General features: G+C 45.0%; 1 protein-coding gene and 1 long non-coding RNA gene across 5 annotated transcripts; one reads left to right on the top strand and one right to left on the bottom strand.

The window, feature by feature from the left end:
• Window positions 1-1,014: 1,014 nt before the first annotated feature.
• Window positions 1,015-19,522, bottom strand: LOC104325658 (1-aminocyclopropane-1-carboxylate synthase-like protein 1). Of its 4 annotated transcripts, XR_011324845.1 has the most exons (17): window positions 18,570-19,522; window positions 16,814-17,427; window positions 15,222-15,281; window positions 14,354-14,452; window positions 12,441-12,511; window positions 11,819-11,888; window positions 10,590-10,656; window positions 10,029-10,126; window positions 9,369-9,446; window positions 8,249-8,349; window positions 7,450-7,539; window positions 6,366-6,411; window positions 6,085-6,226; window positions 5,313-5,455; window positions 5,046-5,115; window positions 4,777-4,930; window positions 4,540-4,560 (listed from the first exon to the last, which is right to left on the bottom strand). XR_011324845.1 is itself a non-coding variant. In XM_069784667.1 (16 exons), exons 1-16 carry the CDS (start codon window positions 19,204-19,206, stop codon window positions 4,262-4,264), a joined length of 2,592 nt encoding a protein of 863 aa, XP_069640768.1. In that variant the 5' UTR covers window positions 19,207-19,517; the 3' UTR covers window positions 1,015-4,261. The 4 variants fall into 4 exon arrangements, 3 of the variants coding, with proteins under 3 accessions (XP_069640768.1, XP_069640769.1, XP_009928723.2); XM_069784667.1 differs by lacking the exon at window positions 5,046-5,115 and having other exon boundaries at window positions 1,015-4,560; window positions 18,747-19,517; XM_069784668.1 differs by lacking the exon at window positions 5,046-5,115 and having other exon boundaries at window positions 1,015-4,560; window positions 18,570-19,515.
• A 415-nt stretch (window positions 19,523-19,937) lies between these two features.
• On the top strand, window positions 19,938-22,767 carry LOC138685540 (uncharacterized). The gene is made up of 2 exons (XR_011324847.1): window positions 19,938-20,281; window positions 21,504-22,767. It is a non-coding gene; the product is annotated as an uncharacterized lncRNA (long non-coding RNA).
• The last annotated feature ends 2,343 nt before the right edge of the window (window positions 22,768-25,110 follow it).

The raw sequence follows: 25,110 nt of genomic DNA on the forward strand, positions 1-25,110 counted from the left end.
TGGAATACACATCTTTTGGCATATATATATCCTTGTAGGTTACCTTGCCCTGTTCTTCATGATGCAGTCTGAACTGCTTCAGAAAGAACCAAAACAATCCCCTGTGAGGTCAGCCAATCTTACAAAAACAGCTGCATATGCAATTAAAAGTGCAAAAGCAATTTTACCCTTTTGCACGCCTGATACTTCAGATGCAGAAATTTTCGGGGGGTGTGATTCATGTAGCTTCCTCCATGAGAAGGTTTTTTTATCCAGCTCTTGTGTGCTACCATCTCTCTGATGAAATGAAATCATCCCTCTGCCAGCAGCACGAGAGCAACAGAGGGATTCTGTAACCAAGTAACTGGAGGAGGACTGCAGAGAAATTGTCAATATAAATGATAATTTGACCCCAAGGCCGGTTTTAAGAAACTGGGTGGTTACAGGGATGGGGGGAGCACACAGCAGTCAGCCCAACTGTATGCTCTGTTGGATGCATTCTAATAGAGAAAGACAATTAAGGTATTTAGCATTTATTTAGAAAAATATCTATCATACAGTACATTTGAGCAGCTGCCCTTCTTCAGTTAAGGTAGAGAACTATTATTAGTAAATATTTTCCCTTACCAGTATTTTGCTTGGGACCTATTCAGTTTCTGTAAGGGAAAACTCATCTTCACAGAGCCATCCCTTCAGCATGCGTGATCTTCATAAATATTTATCTCGAGTGGGCCCTACCTATGCTGTTCGCTTAACTGCAATGTGACACAGGTTAATAATTTGGAGATTCACAGATTCTGCCCCCCCCGGACACATCAAGGGTAGACCCAAAATGTCTGTTAGGGAAGTTTCTATGACCGAGAGCAGTGCTGTACAGGAAATTCCCACCTCTAAACTAAAAAAAGCTGTACATTTCTCTGGAGCAGAGAGAGAAGTGGGGAAAAATCGGGAAAAAGACTGGAACATGGCAAAGACCATGAGATCATCCAGGATCCTCTCTATGCTCAAATGAATGATACAACCTGAACACAAAAATTGTATGCAAAGTGGATTTTATCATCTTGTTTAATTACAATGGACACAAGCAAAGAAGGCACAGTGTTATACTCATCTTGACGGCATTTCTTATTGTAGATGAAATGCAGCAATTTCAAAAAATATAGATCTGACTGGCTTCATCATTTCAGGTACTGCTGTGTTTGCCTATTGCTCGACAAACAGGTAAAGGAAGGACATGCAGGGGGGACAGTCCTTAATAATTTCTCTATTTATTTTTTTTTCTGTAGAGATTTGCCTCGCAGGAAAAAAAAAAGGCCATTAATAATACTGATGAGAAATAGCGAGAAGAGAGAACACGTAACATGGAGGTAGCAGAAAGAATAAACAATTTGTACAGGCAGAGCCTGTGTTTTTTCTGTCAGGGTATTCTTGCAGCAAATAAGAGTAGATTTCTGTATACATATACACAGGAGTTTCTAAATGTTTACCAATTCTTTTCAACCAGTAAAGATCATTTTCAAAATTTATGGGGTTTGTACACTCAAAACAAATGTTCCTTATTCCAACAGCAGACTCATAACATCACATTTCTCTCTAGTCTCATTTCCAGTCATATTTTCAGTTTCTGTGTCCAAGCTAACATTCCTCAGTGGAGAGCTCCTCAGGCAGGTGTTAAACCTGAAAAAAACATGGAAAATATTCCATGCAACAAAGTGTGTGTCTGTCCTGTGATTTTGAGTTACAGCAAGCTCAGATGGAAGTGACTTTGGGCCATATTATATTAGCTGTGAGGATTTTGAAAGTGTATTACACTCTTTATTCCTAAAGAGAGGTGTGCTTTACCAGCTGCTTCCACACAGAGACAGTACAATAAACCCACTTTCTGAGCAGTAAACATCTATGGGTGAAAAACATATTATATTAATTGTTACTATTGTATATTAACATACTCCAACCATACGAGTGACCAGAACACCAAAAGAAAAGAAAGTCAGGAGTAATTAATGGGTTGAGTTTGTTACAGGAATCCCCTGAAACACCACTTCAACTAACACCTATACAGTCTTAACTGGTTCTTCATTTCAAAGAGCTTTCTCCCTAAATTTTGGTTGCTCAGACCCTCCTTGGGATACATAAATAAGAGGGGGCAAACCAGTAAGTCCGTTTGTGTTTTGGCTGTACCTCTTATCTCCCATTCCATCAGGGAGACCTGTCTCGTGCTATAACTTTCTTTGTGGACACCCAAGAGCAAATGGAAAATAAATTATAATAATCAAAGAATGTACTTAAAAATATTGTATACGGACAAATGCCAAATGAATAAGCAAATATGATGCTTATAACTATCCCCTATACTCATCCTACCAATCACCTCACCAACCTTGCCTCATCGCTGGCATCTGCAAGAGGGACCAGTTATTTCTAACAGCCACCACAAGCAGCACCATCTTCTCCTCCGCCACTGGTCAGCCTTTCCTTCTCACTGTCCAGGCAATTCTCCACCGTCACCTCACCAAAGTGCAGTTGCATTAATTATTTGCTAGCTATGCCCTGGTAATTTGGTTTATGATATAGAAATACGCTTTTGCCACTCATTATGACATGCCCATCTGCCCAAATCAACAATGCCCAAGAACAAAACCAACAGAGCCACAATGGTACCGCTGTGAGCCATCAATCACTGACATCCCACCTCACAAAATAACTGCAAAATGAAAGCTGTTTTACCTGAAGGTTGAACCAAGGAATAATCTGAATTTCCTGTTAATTCTCAATACTACCTTTCTCCTAAATGATCTACAGAGAAGAAATCTAAGCAAAATGCATGTATTCCATGGGACCAAAGATTTTTTTCCTGCCTTTCCAATTTCATACTGGAGGCTTGATCAGAAGAGTAGAAGACAGTTCTTCACTTGTGATCAGCAAATTCCAACTGCTTTGATAGCACAGAATTTAGCCTAAATTTTATCCTTCACCTCTTTAACTTATTATATAGAGATTCCATAATGCCACCAGGATGAAACTTAGTTACTATCAGAACAAGTTACAGGAGGAGAAAGGCACACTTCCATTCAGTTTTCATCGGCAATTTCCTTGAACTCTGGATTAATACGTATGCAGAAAAAACAGCTTAAATTTCTTTAAGATACCTAAAATTTTACCATACCAGAAATTAAAGAGCTTTGTATCTGTGAAAGAAGCTTTCCAACTGAAATACTTTATCACCATCCTACAGGAAGCAGTGTCTTTTAAAACAGAAAAGAGAGGACGGAGAGGAGACTGAAGAATACTGTTTAGTCAAAAAATTACCCTGCAAATTGGCAAACATAGCTAAAAATTGCCTTAATTACCCTGATAATGGTGGAAGGTGTCACCTTGGAAGCCTGTGGGCTTAAAGTAGGTACACCTAGCACGGTGGCAGAAGCAGCATTCTCTACATTGTCCTGCCAATACACCTCACTGCTAACCACAAGGCTTGGACTTCCAGGAATAGGAAGGCTGCAGAAAGAACACCTACTTTCAATCGCCTCTCCGTCCTTAGGTCTTTTGTGGACACTGTGCCAAGAAGCCAATGGATGCTGTTTATTTATACGAATACAAAAAAGAAGGATAGAAACAAAAACGGGCATTTCGCCAACCGAGGGTGTGGATACTGTCTGACCTGAGGTTACGCTGGAAACCAACTCAAAATGAAAAGCTTTATGGAACTCAGACTAGATGACCACGGTCCTAAGAGCCTCACCCATGCAGATGAGCCCATACTCATGCTTATTTACCGTTAGCTGAGGCTAAGTTAGGGCTGACACTGCTCTATCTCCCCAAAACAGCTCTTTGCAAAAGCAGTCATCTTCTGGCCCCAAAATGGTAGTTACATCTGCTCATCATTCAGGAAAAAGGGAAACTTTACACATTTTACCAATCTCAAGTCTCTGTCTTCCTGGAAAGCGTGAAATAAGAAGCATAAAAAATGACACCACAGGACCTTATAAGAGAGTTAAGAGCATATTCATTAGAAATGAAATACAAAATACAATGATGCCGCAGGACAGGGGGCAGCAGGCGAACAAGACCCCCACCATTCCCTACCCTCACCCCAGTCCAAGAAATGCACCTATATAATACAAATTAGAGATCTCAAACAGGGGTAGGGGGGGAGGAGGGGTTTTACAAAGTGATCTTCTTGCTATACAGAAAATATATTATTTGCTGGAAGTCACTGCTGAGCTGTTAGGGGCCCAGGGTCAGTCACTGCTCAGGAAACCCCCTGAAGGCACACTGACCCCTACTGCTTCCCCACCAGTTTGCTGAACACATCGTAGATCTCTGGCTTTTCCTGTGCAAACTGCTCGGCTGTATTTTTCTGTAGCCAGTCGGATGAACGCATCTGTTGCTGCAGGAGGCCAATGAGGTCACCAAGGTTGGAGCTACCGGCACAGGTAGGTTCCTGGTGGCGGGACACAAAAATGACTTCATCTGTGCTATCTGCTTTGCCGTCCTGATCTGACTGACAAGGCCGCTCCTTCTCCTCAGCCAGTATCTCCTGCTCCCGCTCTTCTAAAACCTTGCGGATCCGTTGCATACCTGCAGTGGTACAGGGAGAAACACTACTGGATTAGTTCAAGCCACAAATGTCCCCAAATCTGTCAGATTCAGAAAAATTTGGAGGATGGAAGGAAAGGGAGGAAAAACGGAGAAGACAAGTATAATAATAATAGGATAAGTTTAGGATTAAGCAAAGGAGGAAACAGTGCTGCAGAAATTCTGGTGGAAGGAAAAACAGAAGAAAACATTACTCACCTAACTGTAGCCGGTGGGTCTTGTCAGCAAAGATGATGCGGAACCATCCGGGTTCACTGCATTCAAAGGCTTTACCACAGGACAGGAGGACCTTGTTATCCAGAAAACGCCTCCAGAGCAGCATCTCCTCCTCAAATGTGCCTGTCCTAAGGTACTAGGAGAGTCAGCAGAAGGGCCAGAGGTTAGTAACATATAGGCTAAATCACTGAGATCCTCATGAATTTATGATTCCCATGAGGTCTGCAAAGGCCAGGGGAGACACCTTTTACCTCTGAAGTACAGCAGTAGTGATATAAAGGAAGAAATGGGGAGGAAAGTGGCTTGAGAGAAGTAAGATTCCTGCAAAGAGGGAAATGCACAGACAGACGAAAGGAAAAGAACGGACAGAAATAGCAGGCAGCCCTTCCCTCTGCTGATCAGACAACAGATTTGTTAAAACAAAATGCTTATCACAACATTAAACTTTCCTCTAGACGCAGTTACACCATGTGCCTGCCCTCAGTCCAGGACAAGCCTCCCTTCCTAAGACTACCAACCTTTCGGAAATCAATCCAGACAAAGAAGCCTGCATTGCGGTTGAGAAAAGGAACCCCAAGTGTCTTCAGCTCATCTGTCACATATGTATGGGCAGCTTTTAAGCGGGCATGGTTGGCCCTCAGGTACACCTGGCTGATCCAGTCTGACCAGAAGGAGAAGATAAAGAAAAAAAAAAATCACAAACTGAGAAAGAATTCAGATCTGTTCAAGTTTCTAAAACACTCACAGTGCCTTTTTCCATTTGACCCTTCAACTCCTTTTTTTTTTGTTTTCTGTTTCCTCAAATAGCAAAAAGAGGGGCAAGAACTATTTAGCAGTTTCATGTCTGTGCAGAAGAGTATCTTCTTGACCATCCTGAGGATGCTTCCCTACATTCATAGCTCTTAGTTGATGTGGACTGTTAGCACTCCATCCAGGACAAAGCTAGAAATCCATTTCCATTTCCCTCATCCCACTTGTATGAGGGAAGAAAGCTTGTATTCTTTGTTTCTGCTCAGCTGGTTCTACACAACGTTGGCTATTTCTATACAAATAGCTATCACACTTTTCAGAGCTGCTCCTCTAATTCTGCTGATCAGGAGCTCTGCAGAAGTGGTCCTTTTCTGTAGAGCTCTCAGCCTCACATGACATGGGCAGCTTCAGAATTACAGAAGACTGTCAATTAAGCACAAGTACAAACAGGAGACCACTTGGGAAAGTAAGGGGAGGGCATCCCCCAGGTACCAAGACACACAGAACGGCAGAGGATCATACATTGAGCTACTGACTCACCTCTGTCTCTAAGCAGCTGCGCAACCTTGTGCTGGACAGGTCCACAAACCCCGTGGAAATAACACAAAGAAGCCACCGCATTAGCAACGTCTTGGTTCTCTGTATATAAAGTACCAAAACGAATCCCAGAGACAGCAAAATCCTGCAGAAGACACAGGGAGACTGCTTTATTACACAGGAAGACCAGGATCCTATTACTACTGCCTTATTCCTTCCAGCATGAGGACACCAGGCCAACCCCACCAGCCAGGAATCACAGCACGATGGCAACCAGCACTCACCTTGCTTATTCCCCACATCACATGAGTCCGCTGTGGATCAGGCAATCTGTATGTAGAAGGATGCAGATGGGCAGTTAGTATCATAGGTGCTGAAGCTTTTGGATCACCAGTGCAGCATTGCAGAAACAGAGAGGCAGCATTACACAATGACAGACAGTGCAGCACAGAACATCAGTCAAGTAGGGAAAATTCAAATCCGACCTAACTTTAGAAGCTAGGAACTCCCTGGAACTAGTTTCAGACACAAATTTAAAATATTTCAGATATACAGATACTTGCAAGTGCTATATTTCACGCGCAGATTTCCTGCATGTATGAAGCTTGTACATATAATGCTAGAAATGAGGCCTGTGCCAATGTATTTGCCAAGAATTAAAAGTAATTTTCTTTCTTTCAAACACCAATATTTTGCAGAAGGAGATAAAGTTCTTCTTTTGCAATGTTGTACCTTCAAGCCCAGCAACACTGAGCTAACACTTAACCAAGTGTACTTTATTTCCTTGCAATTGAGCACAAAAAGAGAGCGCGCACCACTGGTGAAAACTAGAAATTAAAAAAAATACAACAAAAAACCACACCATATTTTTATAAGATAAGATTTGAAAAGTTTTTCATCTCATTAGATCAATACCTAATAAAACCCATTCTCCAGTCTGTAAGAACACTGTGATCCGTGACTACTGTACAAAAAAAACCAACACAAATCAAAACAGAAAGTAAACAGCAACAGAAAGTCTTCACAGGCATCAACAGAAACAAGGGGAAGAGGTACCAATATTTACGTAGGAAGAAAAGCCTCACTCTGAACAAGTAAAACATCTGTTTCTAGTTTTGGGCACTGTCACAAGCATTGAAAAGTGTGCCACAACAGAAAACTAACTACCATTTTTTACTTGCTAGATTGCACTTGACAAACTGTGTTTGCCATTCAGAAATTACAAAAAAAAAAAAAAAAAAAGAAATCAGCGTAAGGCAGATTCAGAATTTGCTAGCTCATGACTTAACTTCCAGTCACAAGTTCTCAGCAAGGCATCATGTTGAACTGTCACTGGAAGATGGCCAGGGAAGTAGGAGCTGATTTTACCTGTCCATGCCTAGGACACTGTGAAACGTGGCTGATTCATCAAAAACTGACAGCATGTAGATCTCATCTACTATCACATGCAATTCATGTCTGCAAAAGGACAAAATGGAGATTACAAAAGAAGGCTGCTTCTGGTTTAGAAGCAGAGATAAATTCAGGCCTGCAAAGACTCGCTTTATACACACAAGAGGGACACCAAATTTTGCAGAAGTAAAGCATTTTTTTCACAACTCTGAAGGTCTACTGTGTGTACATTGAAGTGATCTGAGATATATCCAACTGTCACCCACTGCAACCATATAACAAGATAAAAATTCAGTCATTTCCAATGCACTAGTGAAAATTCCTGTATGTACTACCCATCTAGCATAAGTTGTATCATCGTCCACTCAGAATCTCACGGATTCTGAATCTCAGAGAGTATCTGTGATCCATGATGAAGCTGGGAACACATATTCACATATTTATTTGTCTTTGCACATACAGAGAAACGGAGAGGAAAGGAACTCAGCTTCCTACTAGGGAAGCACAGCACCATAGTGTTTGCTAGGACTGCCAACAAACAAAACTTGCGTTCCTTGATGCAAGTTGCTTTGCCACTCCAGATGACTGCATGGTCCATGTTCCCTTGTCCCCAGCACTCCCCTCTCCTCCCTTAAGCCCACCGCTGTGTGTGAAGAATAGACTGTTTGCCTGACTTAAAAGATATTCACAGATAAATTCAGGGACAGCAAGTAGTCCACCAGATTCTGGAAGCCGTATCTGACTCAGGATGCCTCAGTCTTCCAAACTGACATACCTTTTAGCAAATTCCAGGTAATCCCGTAGCTCTGACAAGGAGTAGATGTCCCCAAGGGGATTTTGGGGATTCAGAAGAATTAAGGCCCTTACAGTGACACCCTGCAGAACACAAATAACGCAGTATTAAGTGAGCCCATCGTGGGATAAATTTTTTGTCCCTCTACTTGAGCAGCGAGTGTGACGCAACATTCCCCTAAAGCTTCCACCATGACTTTTCACCTCAGAGGTTAGATTTGTATGAGAAGAATTTTAGCCACAAATTAAGATTTTTTTTTTTTACAATTATATCACTTGCAAAGTCAACTGAGGAAAATATTATAGAATGAATCTATGATTTTGAAAAGAGGGTGTCTGCCACAACCACTGCTATCTGGTCAACTAACTAATGACAAAGATGCTCTCACACATTCTCAGCATGGAAGAGAACTTTCTCTGAGCTGTATCAGTAATCGGGAAATAACAAATTACTGAAGATTGCCCATAAATGAGGCAAGAAAGATAGGAATTTGAGCTATGTGGACACAAACTGTTCTCATTTAGAGCACACTGGGCTGAAGATGTCAGAGCTGCTAATGATCTAAAGATGCAGCTAAACATATATAGGGCTCAGGACAACGTCAAAACTTACAGACTAACTCTTCAGAAAGGTGATACCCATCTGCATTTATCCTCTAGATTTGCACCTCTCTCCCTCCTGCAAAAACTCTCTGTGTTCTTAGTGAATTCATCTGCACTGCTGTGTAGAGCAGTCAGTTTTGGGGTAACTCAGCTGGCCTTCCTGAAGGAAAAACCCTGGGTAGGTAGTCCCTACTTTTCAGTGCATGCCCAAGTACGGGTTTTTTTGTGATATGAAGGGGTTCCAGTGCTTTGTGAATGGTCTGGTACTCCCGGTTTATCCTGTCTGCTGTGACCAAAATTGGACAGACGTGACACCAGGGGAGTCGCCCTAAGGCTGCCCCTGAGTTTGCAAGCAGCCTAATCTCAGGCGGTCTACAGAGACAACCAGAGAGCCAGGTGCTAGGTTTTGAAAATGTTTTGATCTGCAGGCCACTTTTGGGATGTGCCATCTCAAACATATTGTAGACTTAACTGGTGATGTGAAGGTCAGCTAAACTCACCTCTGCCCGGGCATCCTGCAAGGCCTTTTCCAGTTTTTCCACTGTAAGTTGAAAAGGTCGAGTGCTTGTTCCAGTAATCTGAAAGACATCACAAAGATAAAAAAGGCCAAGTTATTTCAATAGAGTCTGCCCTGAGCCAATCCTCTGAGAAATATACCCCAGAAGAAAATAAAAAGCCAACAATAATGACCTAGCAACCATCTTCTTATCCTTTTATACTACAGAGCGAATAAATAAAAAAAATTAAAAATTAAAGAGTTGTTCATCATAGAATGGCCACACACAGAATTCTCTGGCTATCCTTGAATAACTAAAACAATGCAAGATCTCCATCTGCTCTTCCACCCCTAGGACCATCTTTATTAGGACAGTACCTACTTCTGTCTCCAAGGCTCAAAATGGCCATTTTTTACCTCTCAAGAGCTGTTATTGGGAGTAAGATACAAGAAAAGGACAAGACTGGAATCCAGACTTATGGTCTGAACAACTTTCTTGCAAATTACGTCCACAGTTTCCCAGCAATAAATTGGGAAACTGTCCACAGGCTGCAGCCTATCCTTGTCCTGAGGACTGCTTTCAGAGTTTTCCAAAGCTCAGCACTTTCCAGTATCAATTATTTTTTAACTACAGAGGTTGGTATCCCCTTCACTCAGATCTTACCTTACTGTCTAAATAGGCATACACCAGCTTGACATTACCATAGAGGAAGACACTCTGGGTAATACCACCATAAAAGGGAGTAGCAATCAGAACAGCTTCTGGAACCGAGAAAACAAAATTGGTTATCAACAGGTCACAGTCCTTCTCTCTCTTCTAATGTACTTCAGCTAAACATGAAAGCTTTTTTACAGCTGTGCCCTCTGGAAACACTGTAATGTTACTGCCTTTTCCTCCACTTTATTTTTACATTAATTCTTTAATCTTCTTACTAATCTATACTCAGGTAAACATGAGTATAGCCCACATTTAGTCTAACAAACTAAAGCAGAGCACCACGAAAACAGCAAAGGCAGACAGGGCAAGGCACCAGTGTGAGTGCATGACATCTGCAGACCATGGAGATGATGAATTTCACAGCATAATCCTGCAGGGAACAAGAACTTTGCAGTAGGCCAATGACAATTCCACTACTTCGCTTCTGTCAAACAATATTTAAACAGAGTAACACATTATTTCCCAGCAAAAATAAACATTAGAAACATCTTCCAACCATCCACTTACCCCCTGGATCACAAAGGACTGTAGCTAACGCAGAAAATAGCGAGCCACAACCATTTAAAACAATCACCTACAGAAGAAAGAGAGAGGCTAGTGATAAATCTGTCCATAGAAAGACAACACTATAAAATAATAATTTCTAACCATATCAGTGAAATAAATTTTCTTCCCAATTCTCTAGCATGGATGTTCCCAGAATTTTCCTGCTGAAATCCCACTTCTACCAGAAGTAACTTTAATCCTGTTCTTTGCTTGAAAAACACTTTGTCCCGGTGTTCTTCGTGATTCTAATAAGCAATTTAGAAAAAGAGTAGGCTTTTAAGTAGGGAAAAAACTGGGGAGCAGTTCTGAACTGCTAGAAAAGCAAACTACTTTTCGTCAGCTAATCTGTGTTATCGTCTCTTTGTGGTAACAGCAGCTCCGACCTCCTGCCAAATCTGTGCAAAAGTGGAAACCACTGTCTTGTACAGGAGCAGGTCTGACTCCTGGTTCTAGGAGACAGCTGCTCACGGGTCCTACGAGTTTCACTCCAAGTATCAGGCAGACTCTGCTGCCTTGGAGAAGCAACGATCAGCAAACTGATCAGTGGTAAGTTCAGTTTGCGGGAAGTATGGGCTTCTGCTGAATTATTGCAGCCAGAAAAGCAATGGCTGCACTAGCTCCTGCTGCCTTCAGCGCTCAACAGTGGCAGGAGTCCCTGATCTCCGCAGGTTCCTGCGCCCAGCCTGCATCTCTCCCAAGTCAGCAAGTCCTGCAGAGACTCGGGTCCTGATCCCTTCCTTACAACACTGCCACAAAGTCTGAAAAGGTCCATTCTTGCGGGCTAAAACTACTCTTGGCTCAGTTACAGATTTTTGTCCTGAGGTGTAACAGCAGTACGGGACAAAATTAAACTCCACTGAAACAACGGGCACTCTTTGTCAAGGCTGAGGGATACAGGCACAGTAGGTCCCAGAGCTGAATAAGGAGATGAAAACATAAAGCCCCACTCAGAGCACTGGCATGAGGAGTTGGCACACAGAAGTAAAGCATGAGGCAAATACACAGTAGACCCCATGTGTTTTGGCTGAAGTGCGCATCAAAAGCTACTGAAATGGCTATGGATCAATCTCATTTACACGATAAAGGCTGACATCTTACCAAATCATCTGTTTAAAAAAAAGAAGATGAAACTGTTTGACAACAAATGGCAATACATTAGAATAGACACCAATGGAAAGTGGGTTACCCACATTTTCTGCCTTAAGAGGTGCAGGGGCCTTGCAGTAATAGGTCAAAAATCGAGCCACTTCCTCCCGTAAACTGAGAAAGACACAAAAGCAAATACTGATTCAGCTTATTCTCCAAGAGGCTGGGCTTCCCCAGGTCCACATCTCAGGAAAATAAAGTCAGGGCACAGTAAAGTCTGGTGAAAACAGCTAGAAAACAGGATAGCTCAGACCCATGCCACAGACATGACTTTTACATACAGCAAAGGTGTCACGGATAATGTCCATAATGGTGCATACATTTCTGATGAGCTTTATTTAATCAAGGCACAGAAGAGGAGGACTAAAGTCCCCAAGTGTTCACTAATGTTTCAAAGAACTGTTTTGAGTTACCTGATTTGTTAATGTAATCAGTGCTTTTAAAACTGTGTTCACTTTAGAAAATTTCCACCTTCTCTCACATAAAAGGATTTTTAACTGGATGAACTGGTAGAGCAGCTAATTTACAGTTTTGCAAAGGAAAAGATGATTAAATGACTAGAAAAGTTTTAACTAGAGAGTGTGGCAGAAGCAGTTTGTATTCATCCATTCTGCTTATCAGACAAGTAGTCAAAAAGAGAAGCGTTACAGAAAAGAGAAGACTTACAACATATGTCCCTTCCAGTCAGGGTACTGAAGCAGTGGAGGCTCCATCAGATTCATATCGGTCTGTGTCAGCTGGGATAACGAGAACAACCATTAAAAGCACAATCATTGATATCAGAAACATGCAGATAGATGGGATCCATGTACAGGCACATACCTGCACAGGCACACACACACACGTGCAACTTCAACAGCTGTAAAACTGGATTGAGAAAGCCACTGACCATCAAAATTAATGCAGCTGCGAGAAGCAAGGACTAGCAAACTGATCAGCGATAACTTTATGTGATGTACAGGCTTCTGCTAAGTTATTGCAGCCAAAACCTTGCTGCACAGCGATCTACAAAAAGGATGCAGAACGGGGCAATACACACGATGCCCGTAACCAAGATGCCTGCAGAAGACTTTCTCAGCAAATGAAGCAACGCAAAGAGTCCCAAAGAGTGTTTCGCCCAAGCTCTGAGGATAACAGCTTTCAGCTGGAAAGTCAGTCCCAATTGTGAAAGCTCATATCTAGACTGTCAGAAAGAGATAGAAAGGATTTTTCATCACAGTCAGATATGTATTTTCTGTAATAAACTTTCAATATATTAATTTTTTAATGAATTCTAGCTTTCATTTATGTCTCGGTTCCAAGCTACTGCAGCTCTTTCAGATCTATAATTCTGATAAGTTTTGATAAGTGTTAAAGAGTAACGGGAGCTTTCAAAAGACAGGAGAAAAATGAAATTATCTTCTTGATAATTCTTCCCCGGGGCAGGCACCTTGTTCCTTATTAGGAGTTCATTCTGATCTCAGAGACAGATTCACCTGAACTGTGGAGCCCTTTTTAATGTTTATTTTTAGAGAAAGTATGCACACTGCTTTTATCTAAATATTTTCAAGGTTGTAAATATCAGGGTTTCATATAATCCAGTTCTATGAAGTTGCAAGGGAAAGCACAGCGGTGATACAGGCAGAGAGAAGAGGACACTTTACATAAACAAAAAGGAAATAAACAAATATTATGTACAATGTACCTTCCAAATATTTAATGGCAACCAAATCTATGAGTTAATATTAAAAAAGGTGAGGGTGGGGGGACACGACACGTAGGTAATAGTGCAAGGGAGGAGGGAAATTCAACATGCAGTGAGTTTCTCATGTAATAACAAAACCACAACATTCTGTATTGGTGTTTTAATAACTGGTGCCAAGCTCTGGAGTTTAAAGACACTGTCCTTATCCCATGCAGAATTACAACCTGATATTACAGGATTAAAGTTCCTTTATTCAGCTGTAGATGTTCTCGAAGCCTATGTGGCACAGAACTGTGCCTCCTTAGATCTCTCTCCTAAACTTCTCTAGAGAACGCAACATAAAAGGTATCAGCAGGCTTGGCCAAAAATGACTATGCAAAAATAAAGAGGAGAACCCTTAAAGGTAATGCATTAAGGGCTAAGGAAACCAGACGGGCCAACTGAAAGGAAGACCATCTGAGATCTCACGCCACAAAATATTCTCTAATTTAAGGGTCAAAAGTTGAAGACAGAAGTCTGACACATTACTTTATTCAGCGGAAACAGTAAGTCTTTATCATCCCAAATCACAACAAATTATTTGCCTACAATCCCAGCTGGTGCTGCATTCAGTGCATCCATACTGTAACTCCAGGCTGCGACGACTGAGAAGCTGGCAACAGTCTTTGTTCAGCTTGTTACCACAAGCATGATGGCTCACCTCGCTATAGTCAACGAAGTCTTAACTCATTTTCATAACAAGGCTAATTAAGATGCAGCTGACTACCGTCTCCCTCTGCACTACTTACTGCAGGCTTGGTGTTAGTTTTAAGGGGAAAGGACAGCAAAGGAAAGAAGGTGCCACCTACACAGCCTAGAAGGCACCTTTTTCGTGCAGGCAGCAGCTCTGCCTTACCTGTTCTTTTAGCTGGAAGGCGGAGCGGCGGGGTAGCGTCCCCCCGAGGCAGTGGAGTGGCAGGCAGAAATAAAACAAGGAACATTTTGAGGGTGGGAACTGGTGGAACGGGAGCAACCATGAACTTCAAATGACAGAGGTCGACTCTCCAACCCTGAGCCACCTTCCCTCCCCACAGACAACTTCAGGTAGGAGAAACTGCCACCTGCCTGCCTCGCGGGCTGCACCTGGGCAGTGATTTTAATGGAAAGCAAGAAACATTCCTCTACAGCGCGGTCCTGTTCTTTTCTCTTGACTTGTTCTACTTTTTGAGTTGGGCCGTGTGTTTCATGCCTCTCCCTGGTGCCGCTGAACACAGTGAGCAGGTAGCAGCTGACCCAGTCTGACTTTGAGCGATTTCAAGAGCTGCCACCGTTCGCTGCGGCTGCCGCCACCCTCACACATTTCAGGTAAGTTCAGAACTGGGTGTCCAAATCATGTGACTTTATAATGGATAGATGTGAAGATCCTTGAAATTAAATAGAGTTCAAAACTAATCTCAAAACCTCCCTATCAAATCAACTACTGTCAGCAGGAGAGAATAAAATGCATCTTATTTTCATTTAGTTTTCTGAGCCAAGCACATCCCCAAAGGGAAACCCATCATGAAGAGGAAACAGAAAAACACCCTTGTTCCTACCCTCCTGGAAAAATAACATAAATAAATGTACAAATAGCTGGATTCAAGAGTGACTTCCAACAAATAAAAAATTCGTGACAAAAAAATTTACCAGAGAAACCTAAGCAACAGCAATAACTCTAGGAAAGTGCAAGCACTGAGGAGGAACTACACAGCAAATTCAGTATTTCTTTTTGGAACAGGACTTACCCGCTTAGACATCAGGTCAAAGCAGAGTTTATTCTCACTGGTGCCAAAGTTTATTATACCCTAGAAAAAGAAATAGTTTATTGTTTAAAGGCACAAAAAACACGTGCATACATCACCTCTGCTATCACTTCACTAAATTGCCTCCAAAAACGCTACCAAGGACAAGTCAAAACACAGGTCGCATAGACTTCACCATATATAACTCGAGACACATATACATGTAAACACACACACACACATAGATATCTCAGGCACGCAGCTTCTTAGTCAATAAACTGTCTGTAAATGAATACATACTAGTGGTTTATACTTCTTTACAGAATATGTTTAACTTAATCTTGAATTCACTCACTGGAAATATCTAACTACAGAAGAACCCCCCAAAAAATTCTGTGAAAACCAAGGTCTACCCTTCTGCAGCAGTTTTAAACAAGGTTTTGGATACATTTCTTCACCTGAAAGCATTTGTTTAACAGTCATTACCATTCCACTCCACTGATTTGCTTGGAAACCATATAACAATGTCATCATGAAAAGTGGTTAAAACACTAAATTTTCCGCTCTGGAGAGATGACCCTACAGTTCCAGGTTGAGGATTTGGCCCTGCTTATTCAGCACTACATCGGATCTTGAAGAGTTCAAATCTACTAGCACAATTTCATTATTGGAAGAGGTTGGGTAACTACATTTTTAAAAATGTGAAAGGAAATCCAAGCAACTGTATGTTGATGATGTTACTAAAGTACAAGTCCAGTTTTAGGTATCTGTTTAAAAAGCTACCTCCTGCATAGACAACAGGTGGTAGAAGAGGCAGCTTGCGCTTCATAATGCACCTTGTATCAAAAACTTCGCTGCGTTTTTCTATCTTAAAAATCTAGTTTTCACCTCCCAACACAATGTGACCACAGTCAGGGCTAATAATAAAACATTTGTAAAGTTTCAAGTAGTTCAGTATCTGAATGCAGGATCTATTTAAAAGTAATCCACATCTAAATCATTATCTATATTTACTGTACTTGTTACTCAGTAATAATCTGCCGTGAAGAATTAACACTCGGCCTTTCTGCCACAAGGGGGGGGTATGATGAGCTACTTACAACTGAGCAGCCCAGAGTAAACAGGGAGAAAAAGTGCTGAGTGTTAGTTAAAAGTAGTATTAAAAAAAACCTGTCTACTACTCAGTTGTTGTACCTCCTGCACCCATCACCTGCAATAATCAGATATAATCAAATAATCAGAGATGGTCTTCAGCAGGCAACAGAGGTGATGAGGTGAAAGGAGGAACAGGTGCTCTGTTTGCTCCTGCAGATTTCTTACATCTTTCAAGGTCTACTAGTGCTATTATTTCCCCGATAGGGAAATCAGAGCGTGCAAACCTGAGCTGGACAGGGCATTCATCTTTGATACATAGAGGACCTGCAAAGCTACTTTTTATTTCTCTTCCTCAAACAAACAGCTTGACCTGCCATGTCTTAGTGACATCACCCCCCGGCCCCAGACACACACACACACTTTTAGCGTATCTGTCAGGAAACCTCTAAGTTTTTTTCCTAGCAGGAAAGACAGGAAAACACGCTGAGGTTCTCACTCACATTGGGGTTCTTGTCTTCATCATACTTGTCAGCATGATAAGCTTTGTACCCTTCCTCAGTGGAGCCACGAAAAATGTTGGCAATGTTGCCGCGAGCAGAGAGGTAAGGGCTTCTCTGGAAGTCGCTGGGGTTACAGAAGCCGTGCATGTCAACCCTCCTCTCGGTAAGCAGCCGAGCCCTCATCTCTTGCAGGTTACCCCCTCCTCCTCCCATTCCCGCAATTTCGGACAGTGCCTGGCTGAAGTCCACACCCCGAGGCATCGCGATGGAGGAGGAGGAGCCGCTATGGCTCTGCTTTAGGATGCTGAGCATCTGAGCAAAGACACTGAACATGCGGAACTCATGCTCCCGCTCCAGTTCAAACCGGCGCTGCTCCAGTTGCATCCGACGCTCCTCCACGTCCAAATCTCGCTGATATCGGCGTTCCTCCATCTGCAGAAAGCGCTCTTCCATGGCCCGCTGGGACGTCAGGGTCTTCAGCAAGAGATCGTCGAGCGGGTCCTTCACACGCTGGCCTTTCCGCTTTTTTCTCAGCCGATGCAAGGCGGAGAAGCCAGGCCGGGGAACCACGTTCTGGATCCGTGACGAGTTTGCCATGTTGGGCTCACTGAAACCTGTGAATACATAAAAGCGAGGAAGAAAAATTAGACGCGCAGCAAGTACAGTGGCACGGACATGCTTTGCTGCCTTCCCCTGCCCTTCCTAGGAAACACCCTTCAATCTACTGTAGGGTTTTACAGGAAAACCAAAGTAAAAACCTGCCAGGTACATCTTGAAGTCTGTGAGGTTTTTTTTGAAATTTGTTTTTAACTTCACGCATCGGGCACCCCATTATGCTGCCAGCCCCAGCCCCGTACTCGGCCTCCGAATTAACCTGAGCGATCGTCAGTTCCCTCTGCTGGCCTAACTACACAGCCACCACGGTGAAGAGGACATAGCACTTCTTCTTATCTCAGGCGCTAAGCTCACACTGGTTATCGTCTCTCTTCTTCCCCATCACGGCATGCTCTTCCATCAGCCTGTCCTAGACCGGTTCGAAATCCCCAGGATTTCCAGACTGTACCCTTCCTGGCAGCCAAGCAACAGCCAGCTGCACTTTCAGTGCAGGAACCTCATCTCCTGCGAACAGATAGGCTGTTTCTGCCAGTGACTTTCAAAAACATCTTCTTTCCAAGTCCTAATGAATAGCTTAGGAGGCCAGGCAATGATTATTCCCAAGTATTCTTCATTGTCGAGCATCCTAAAAGATTAGATCCAGAAAATATTTTAAAAGAACGCAAGAAAAGTTTCACCTGCAGGTTTATAGCGTAGCCATGGCAGAAGAGGGTCTCCTGATACAATTCAGCATGAGGACTGCAGACAGCCCTGGTGATGCTCAAATGACACCAAAATGCATGCAATTTTTATTTTTTTTTTTTTTTCCGATAGGGTAAGTACCGTCAGCATTACGTGCAGAAATCTAGCAGAAATCTTATGGCAGACACGCCAGCCCTTTGGATTTCATACACGACATTTAGCCTAGCACGGTAATTTTAGATTTTATTTACCTGCAGCAAGATACGTTTCGGGAATGGCCAGAAGACTATGAATGCAGATACCAGCCTTCTACTTTAAAGCTTTTTGGGACGTGGAAAAATAAGGATCCAAACGTCAGTGCGAAAACCAGGTGTCTATCTCTGCACCAGAAAAAAAAAAATCTCTCTTTCTGGGAAACCGGGCAGAAACCTTATGCTGGAATGTAAAAGGCTATCCCTACCTGAAGGTGAAACACTGGTTTCAATGGGAATCTCCACCCTGGAGATGGGAGAGTCGTTCTGGGCCCTCTCCAAGAAGGCTCTCTCCATCTCATGATCTTCAGGGGAGCCCTGCTGGTAAGACATGGCTGGTGGGGGCTCTGGGGTCAAGCAGTGCTCATCAGAGTTCACCTCCTCACATTTGATTTCCATCAGTTCGGGGTGCTGGGAGTGTCCAAAGGGCAGGGCCGAGGAGGCGAACTGGTGATGGTAGCTCTCCACCATGCTGCCCTGCAGCACCTGCTGAGCCATCATGCTGCCGCTCAGCGAGCCGTAGGCCAAGGCGGGCCGGCTGGTCAGCACCCGGTCCATCACCTCGTAGAACTTCCACGTCCGGCCGCCCCGCGGGGCCTTGCTGTTGTCCTTGATCCGCCGGTACTCCAGCTTCATCTTCTTGATCTTCTCCCGGCACTGGTCTCCCGTCCGGTGGATGCCCTTCTCCCGCAGCACCTCGGCGATGCGGTTGAAGACGTGCTGGTTCCTCAAGCAGCTCTCCAGCTCCAGCTGCACCGACTCGTCGGCCCACAGCTGCAGCAGCTCCACCACCTCCGGGTCCGACCAGTTACTGCCGCGCTCGTACTTCTTCCCCCGAAAATCCATCGCTCCCCACGGGCCCGCACCGGCCTGCCTGCGGCGGGACGGGGGCCGGCTCCTCGCCAAGGACCGCCGAGGGGGGCCGGGGAAGGGACGGGGGAGACGGCGCCGGCCCCGGCGGCGGCGGCGGCGGCGGCCCCGCGGGGGAGGCCGGGGCGGGCTGCGCCGGGGATCCCGCCCGCCGCTGGGCCCGGCCCGCTCCGGCCGGGGCAGCCCACCTGCCCCCGGCCCGCCCGGGGGGCCGGGCCCCCCGCCGGGAGGGGGGTGTCGCACCTTGACCCCCGAAAGCGCCCGGGCTGGCTCTTGCCCTGCCGCCCCCCCCCCCTCCCTCCCCACAGCCCCTAGAGCGGCGGCGGCCGCCGGTTGGACTCGGCACGGCACGGCTCGGCACGGCTTAGCCCATCCGCTAGAACCGGGCGGAGCGAGCTAGCGGGGAGCCGGGCCGGCATGTTCACATCCGGGGTGACGCACATGCGTGCCGGGCCCTTATTCCGGGATAACTTTAGTCCGGGCCCTTATTCCGGGATAACTTTAGTCCGGGCCAACCGCCCGGGCTCCCTTCTCCCCCCCCCCCCCCCGCCCCGCCGCCGTTCCCCTCACGGCGCTCGGCACCGCCAGGCACGGCTCGGCACCGCCTCCCCCGCTCTCAACCCCGGGCTGCGGGCCAGGACACAACCCTCCGGAGCTCGCCTGGGGGGAAAAAAGGCCGAGCTGTGCCCGCAGAGCTGCGCCTCAGGGCCGGGCTGGGTTAAGAGCTTGGCGGGGGGTGTGCTTGTGTCGGCCCCGTCCTCGGCTGCGGCCCTGGACGGGGTGCAGGATTTCTGATTCCCCCTCCACATCAGCGGGCCAGGTTCCCCGCGGGGATCTGTCATCGCAGAATTTTTGTCACTGTAGGATTTTGAGTCTCCGCAGAGCTGTCCTGGCGCATCGGCCACCAAGGCGGCTTCGAGCGTGTCCCATCCGTCGGTTTTGGAAACTTCAGTCCGGGCCCGAGCCCGGCAGGACAAGGACTGAGCCCTAAGGCGGCGAGTGCGAACAGAAAAAGAGCGACTGGGGAGAAAAATGGAACCAAACCCCGCGCGTGCGTATCCTCTGTCGCCGTTCTGGCGGCCAACGTACAGGTTGTGAAGCGGGTACTAGGTTGGCGATTTTCCTTTTAGATCAAACGAGCTGCTTCGTCGCGGCGCTGGGGTGGGTTTATCCAGCTCTTATTAACCTCCCGCTGGATTTTAATAAATCATTTTTAATAAATCATTTCTCAGTCTGTGAAATGGAAATAAAAATCTTCATTATGTCTCGTGAAATACTTTGAGTGCTATCTCTATGGCGGGGGGGGAGAGAAGAGAAGGCTTACCTTTAAAAATGATATTACCTTTCTTAATAACTTATGATCAGATAGTAGTTCAGATTTTTTCCAGTGGTCCCCTTAACTAGAGTTTGTACCTCCACACCCCCGTAAGAAAGATGTGCTTTTACTTTCCTAGGGTTTTTCTTGGGAATGGCACTCTACCTTCTACAAATACAGACTTAATTATATAAGGACATTTACATTGACTGTGTACTGGAGCACACAAAGACTGGGCAACAATGAAGAGAGCCATTGATGATAGAAGTTTACTATTAAATATAAATAGATTAAAGGCAGCATGGAACAGTCTTTTTTTTAAAAAGCTTTTCAAAGGAGCCCGAGAGCCTGTTATACCCGAGGGCCATAACTTAGCCAGGCAGCAGTAGAGCATCCTCAAAAGTAACTCGACGTATGCCCTGGCTTCAGAAAGAGCCACTTTTTCAAAACGCAAGCATTAAAAGGGATGGAACCTAGACTCGTGGTATAAAACAATAATAATAAATCTTGAACTGTTGTTCACGGTTCAGTTGTTTCCCCCTTTTTACATCACGTGAAGTGAAAACTTGATTGTTTAAATGAAATTAAGAGCTTCCCTTGCAATCACGTGTCAGGCATGCATGGCATTGGGAACAAACGTATCACATGCTGTTTTATTGCTGAGATAATTGTTTGAGCTGCCAGCTCTTTGAGCTGCTTTTCCAATTCAGATGGAAAAGAGGACTAACAGGGGCTGTCTTCCCAAAGTGCAAGAAGTGACGGTGTTGAAACGTGCACAGTGCAAGCCACTGAGAACCGCCAAACCAAAAAGGCGGACTTTATTATTTTCTGAACTGGTTTGTACACCTATTTTAATGACAAAAGTGTAGGTGCCACCCAATTTGACGTATCTAAGACAGGCTAATTCTTCTAACACTCGTTTGACAAAAACCCCTCTCTACCTTTCCTCTTCATGCAGCAAGCTCAGGAGAGCAAACCGAATGCTGTCAGAGTACCTTCCTTATTCTCAGAGAATTTCGTGCCTCAGTTTCATCTCGGCAGATGACAGCCGAGCGCCGCAGTTAGAGGGCATTCCTGCCCTGAACAAACCGCGTGCCACAACTCCTTTTCTAACAAGCCATGACACGTGATCCTGAAAACACCCCCTTTAAAAATTGTGTTAAGCTTCACTATTTTGTTAAGTTTAGTTTATTGCAGGTTTCCAAGTCATTGATGCGACTAGTCGACAATCAGGTAAATCTTAGACAACAGTGTTAGCCGGCTCTACACATTGCAGAGCATCAGAGCAGGGGACTGTGCCAGTCCCTGTAAGCAATGATATTCAAAAGAAATTTTCATTAAATTTGGAGTCTAGCTCAATGGCATGGTCACAGACGGCACTGAAATGAGAGCCCTGGAAGCTGAAATTTCTGTTTATTTACAGCACATTTGCAAGCGGAGCAGAAGGGCCCCACTGAATATCAGGCCTTCAGCTGGGAAACGTGACAAGCGTCACAGTGGTTTTGGTAGAGAATACTTTCACAAAAGCAAATGGAGGCGCTGGAACTCGGTTAAATGTCAGATGGTAACAATAAATTCTTTTGTTGTAACTACAGCAGCTTTATTTTTTTAATAATAAAAAAAAAAAAGGCCATAAAATTAGAGAGGCCTTCATGCTGCAAAAGAGGATGGCTAATAACGAGCAGCCATGTGGGTTAGCATCCCTATAATCAGTCTGCTCCCTGCCCCTCTCCCAAAGCAAGCCATCTGCATCCCCTCCCAGCACCAAGCAGGCATTTAGCGGTTCCCACTGCTGACACAGCCCAAGCTGAAGCTTTGCAAAGCAAAACCTCTCCGGCCTTTTGCCTCACGCCCGTCTTGACTCTGCGGCAGGAGACAGCGGTGGGGTGGAGGCGTTTCTGGCAGCCCTCCTGCCCGGGCAGGCAGCTCGGCAGTGGGTGCAGTGATGGGAGGAAGGTCCCTGCAGAGGGTGCTCCAGCCCTGGCTACCTTCTTCCAGCTGGCGCAAGCCACGCTGGGTCTGCAACCTGCTTCGGGTTTTTCATGGAAACCCACAGGTGGGAAGGAGGACGCGCAAGCAGGGGGACCTCGGCAGGCCGGGAATGCGTCAGCAAGAGATTTAACGGGTTAAATTTTCCAGAAGTTCAGTATGTGGCTCTCCGCAGTTCGGTATAAAAGGAAGTTTCTGCTGCGGTCAAATAAAACACAACTCTTTTCAACAGTCTCTGACATGGAAAAGGATGCTGGTTTTGCTATCAATATGTATAATATGACTGAAGTAACCAGGAAACTGCTAAAGTCCTGTGTACAGCCCCCATCAGTTAATATTTAAAATAGGGAAACAATAACAAAACATGATTTAGGGTTTAGGTACTAACTACTAGAAAATGGGGCTTTGTGTTTAAGTCAGAAAAGGTAATGGATTGTGGTCTGGTCAACAAACCTTGAAGAACCGCTTGGAACTGCCAAGACAGAGTAAGAAGTAGGTAAAAGGTAATTTCTACCAGGGAAGATCATGACCACCAACTCATTGACCACCTACTTAAATGATACCATGTACTCAAAAGAAGACAATGAAGGAAGAAGACAGAGTCTGTGCACTAATTTACACGAGGGGTGAAAAAGAAAGAACCAATCATTAAGGGAAATAATAATGAATACCTATTACTTCAGTATATAAATGTAGGAATTTGAGACAAAGGTGTGCTGTCTTGAGACAGGCACCTATTCATGCGCATCAACGAAATTAATTTGCAAATACCTCGACTGTGTGTTATTGGCTTGCACACTGGGTAAACGAATCCCGTTTGAAGGAGAACGGTTTGACTCTTAAAATGCTGTAGGTCAGAGGATGTGTAGTGGCTGCTGCCAGCGCTTTACTTAAAGCCCAGCAGGACCGTGACCAAAACCACAACTATCTGATGCCTTTTTCCGTACTGACTTGGAATCAGATGAGTTGAGCAGACTCAGGTCTAGTTCCTAAGACATGATGCTGGTAAAAGTTCTTTGCAATAATTGCAGCTTAGAAATTAAGGTCCAAATAGACCACTGAGACAAAAACATTCTTACATCTCCTTAGTTTGGTAGGTAGTATAAATTAATATAAGATTTTGCTGTGTTATTGGGCAAACCACAACAGATTGAAAGTCTCTTAATTCTCTTAGTTTCTCTGGATCTAAGTGGATGCCCTGGCCAGAGGTGGTGCGGAAGACAACCCCCAGGCACTGTCAGTTCTGCATCTCGTTCCCCAGATTGCCAAGAGGCACTGAGCAGCTGAAGCCATCAAGTAGCATTTATTTTCACATTCTTTAAAAACTGACCATTGTAGAGAAGTGCTGGAAAACACCCTTTCTGCTTCACAAAGAGTCTTTGATGTATAAATCTTATTAGTAATACTGATAATCCACTCAATCCTCCTGCAAAAATCCTCAGCCCAGCCCCTGAAAACCACAAAATGATGACTGAAATAAAGCACCTAAACCAAAACTAAGGCAGGATCTCACATGTACCAGGATCTTCCTTCCTAGCTCATTACTAATTCTTCCATCTTTGCCTGGTTCTTTGGAAATGAGTTTGTATCTCACGGTGTATTGGGTTTGCGTGGCAAGGTTTTGGTAGCAGGGGGGCTACAGGGAACTGTGAGAAGCTGCCAGAAGGTTCCCCCAAGTCTGACAGAGCCAATACCAGCCAGCTGCAAGACAGACCCACCACTGGCCAAGGCTGAGCTCATCAGTGATGGTGGTAGCACCTCTGGGAGAACAGATTTAAGAAGGGGAAAAAGTTGCAGCGGGTACAGAAACAGCAGCCAGAAAAAGGAGTGAGAACACGTGAGAGAAAGAACCCTGCAGACCCCCAGGTCAGTGCAGAAGGAGGGGAGGAGATGCTCCAGGTGCCAGAGCAGAGATTCCCCTGCAGCCCATGGGGAAGACCACGGTGAGGCAGGCTGTCGCCCTGCAGCCCGGGGAGGTCCACGGTGGAGTAGATCTCCACCTGCAGACCGGGGAGGACCCCACGCCGGAGCAGGGGGATGCCCAAAGGAGGCTGTGACCCCGTGGGAAGCCCGCGCTGGAGCAGGCTCCTGGCAGGACCTGTAGACCCATGGAGAGAGGAGCCCAGGCTGGAGCAGGTTTTCTGGCAGGACTTGTGATCCCATGGGGGACCCACGCTGGAGCAGTCTGTGCCTGAAGGACTGCAGCCCGGGGAAGGGACCCACGCTGGAGCAGTTTGTGAAGAACTGCAGCCTGTGGGAAGGACCCACGCTGGAGCAGTTCATGGAGGACTGTCTCCCATGGGAGGGAGCCCACGCTGGAGCAGGGGAAGAGTGTGATGAGTCCTCCCCCTGAGGAGGAAGGAGCAGCAGAGACAACATGTGATGAACTGACCCCAACCCCCATTCCCCGTCCCCCTGCAGCGCTGGGGGGGGGGGGGGGGTAGGTGGAGAATCCAGGAGTGAAGCTGTGCTCGGGAAGAAGGGAGGGGTGGGGGGAAGGTGTTTTAAGATTTGGTTTTATTTCTCATTACCCTGCTCTGGTTGATTGGCAATAAATTAAGTTAATTTTCCCCAAG

The sequence above is a fragment of the Haliaeetus albicilla genome, chromosome 5 (genome assembly GCF_947461875.1).
Source record: "Haliaeetus albicilla chromosome 5, bHalAlb1.1, whole genome shotgun sequence".
NCBI classification, from domain to species: domain Eukaryota; kingdom Metazoa; phylum Chordata; class Aves; order Accipitriformes; family Accipitridae; genus Haliaeetus; species Haliaeetus albicilla.

Coding starts and splice junctions, on each gene's coding strand:
- LOC104325658 (XM_069784668.1), bottom strand. CDS start 19,206: ATGGATTTTCGGGGGAAGAAGTACGAGCGCGGCAGTAACTGGTCGGAC. Junction 12,512..14,353: donor CCTTCCAGCTAAAAGAACAG/GTAAGGCAGAGC, acceptor TCGTTATCCCAG/CTGACACAGACCGATATGAA. Junction 7,540..8,248: donor TACCTGGAATTTGCTAAAAG/GTATGTCAGTTT, acceptor GTCCTTTTGCAG/ACATGAATTGCATGTGATAG.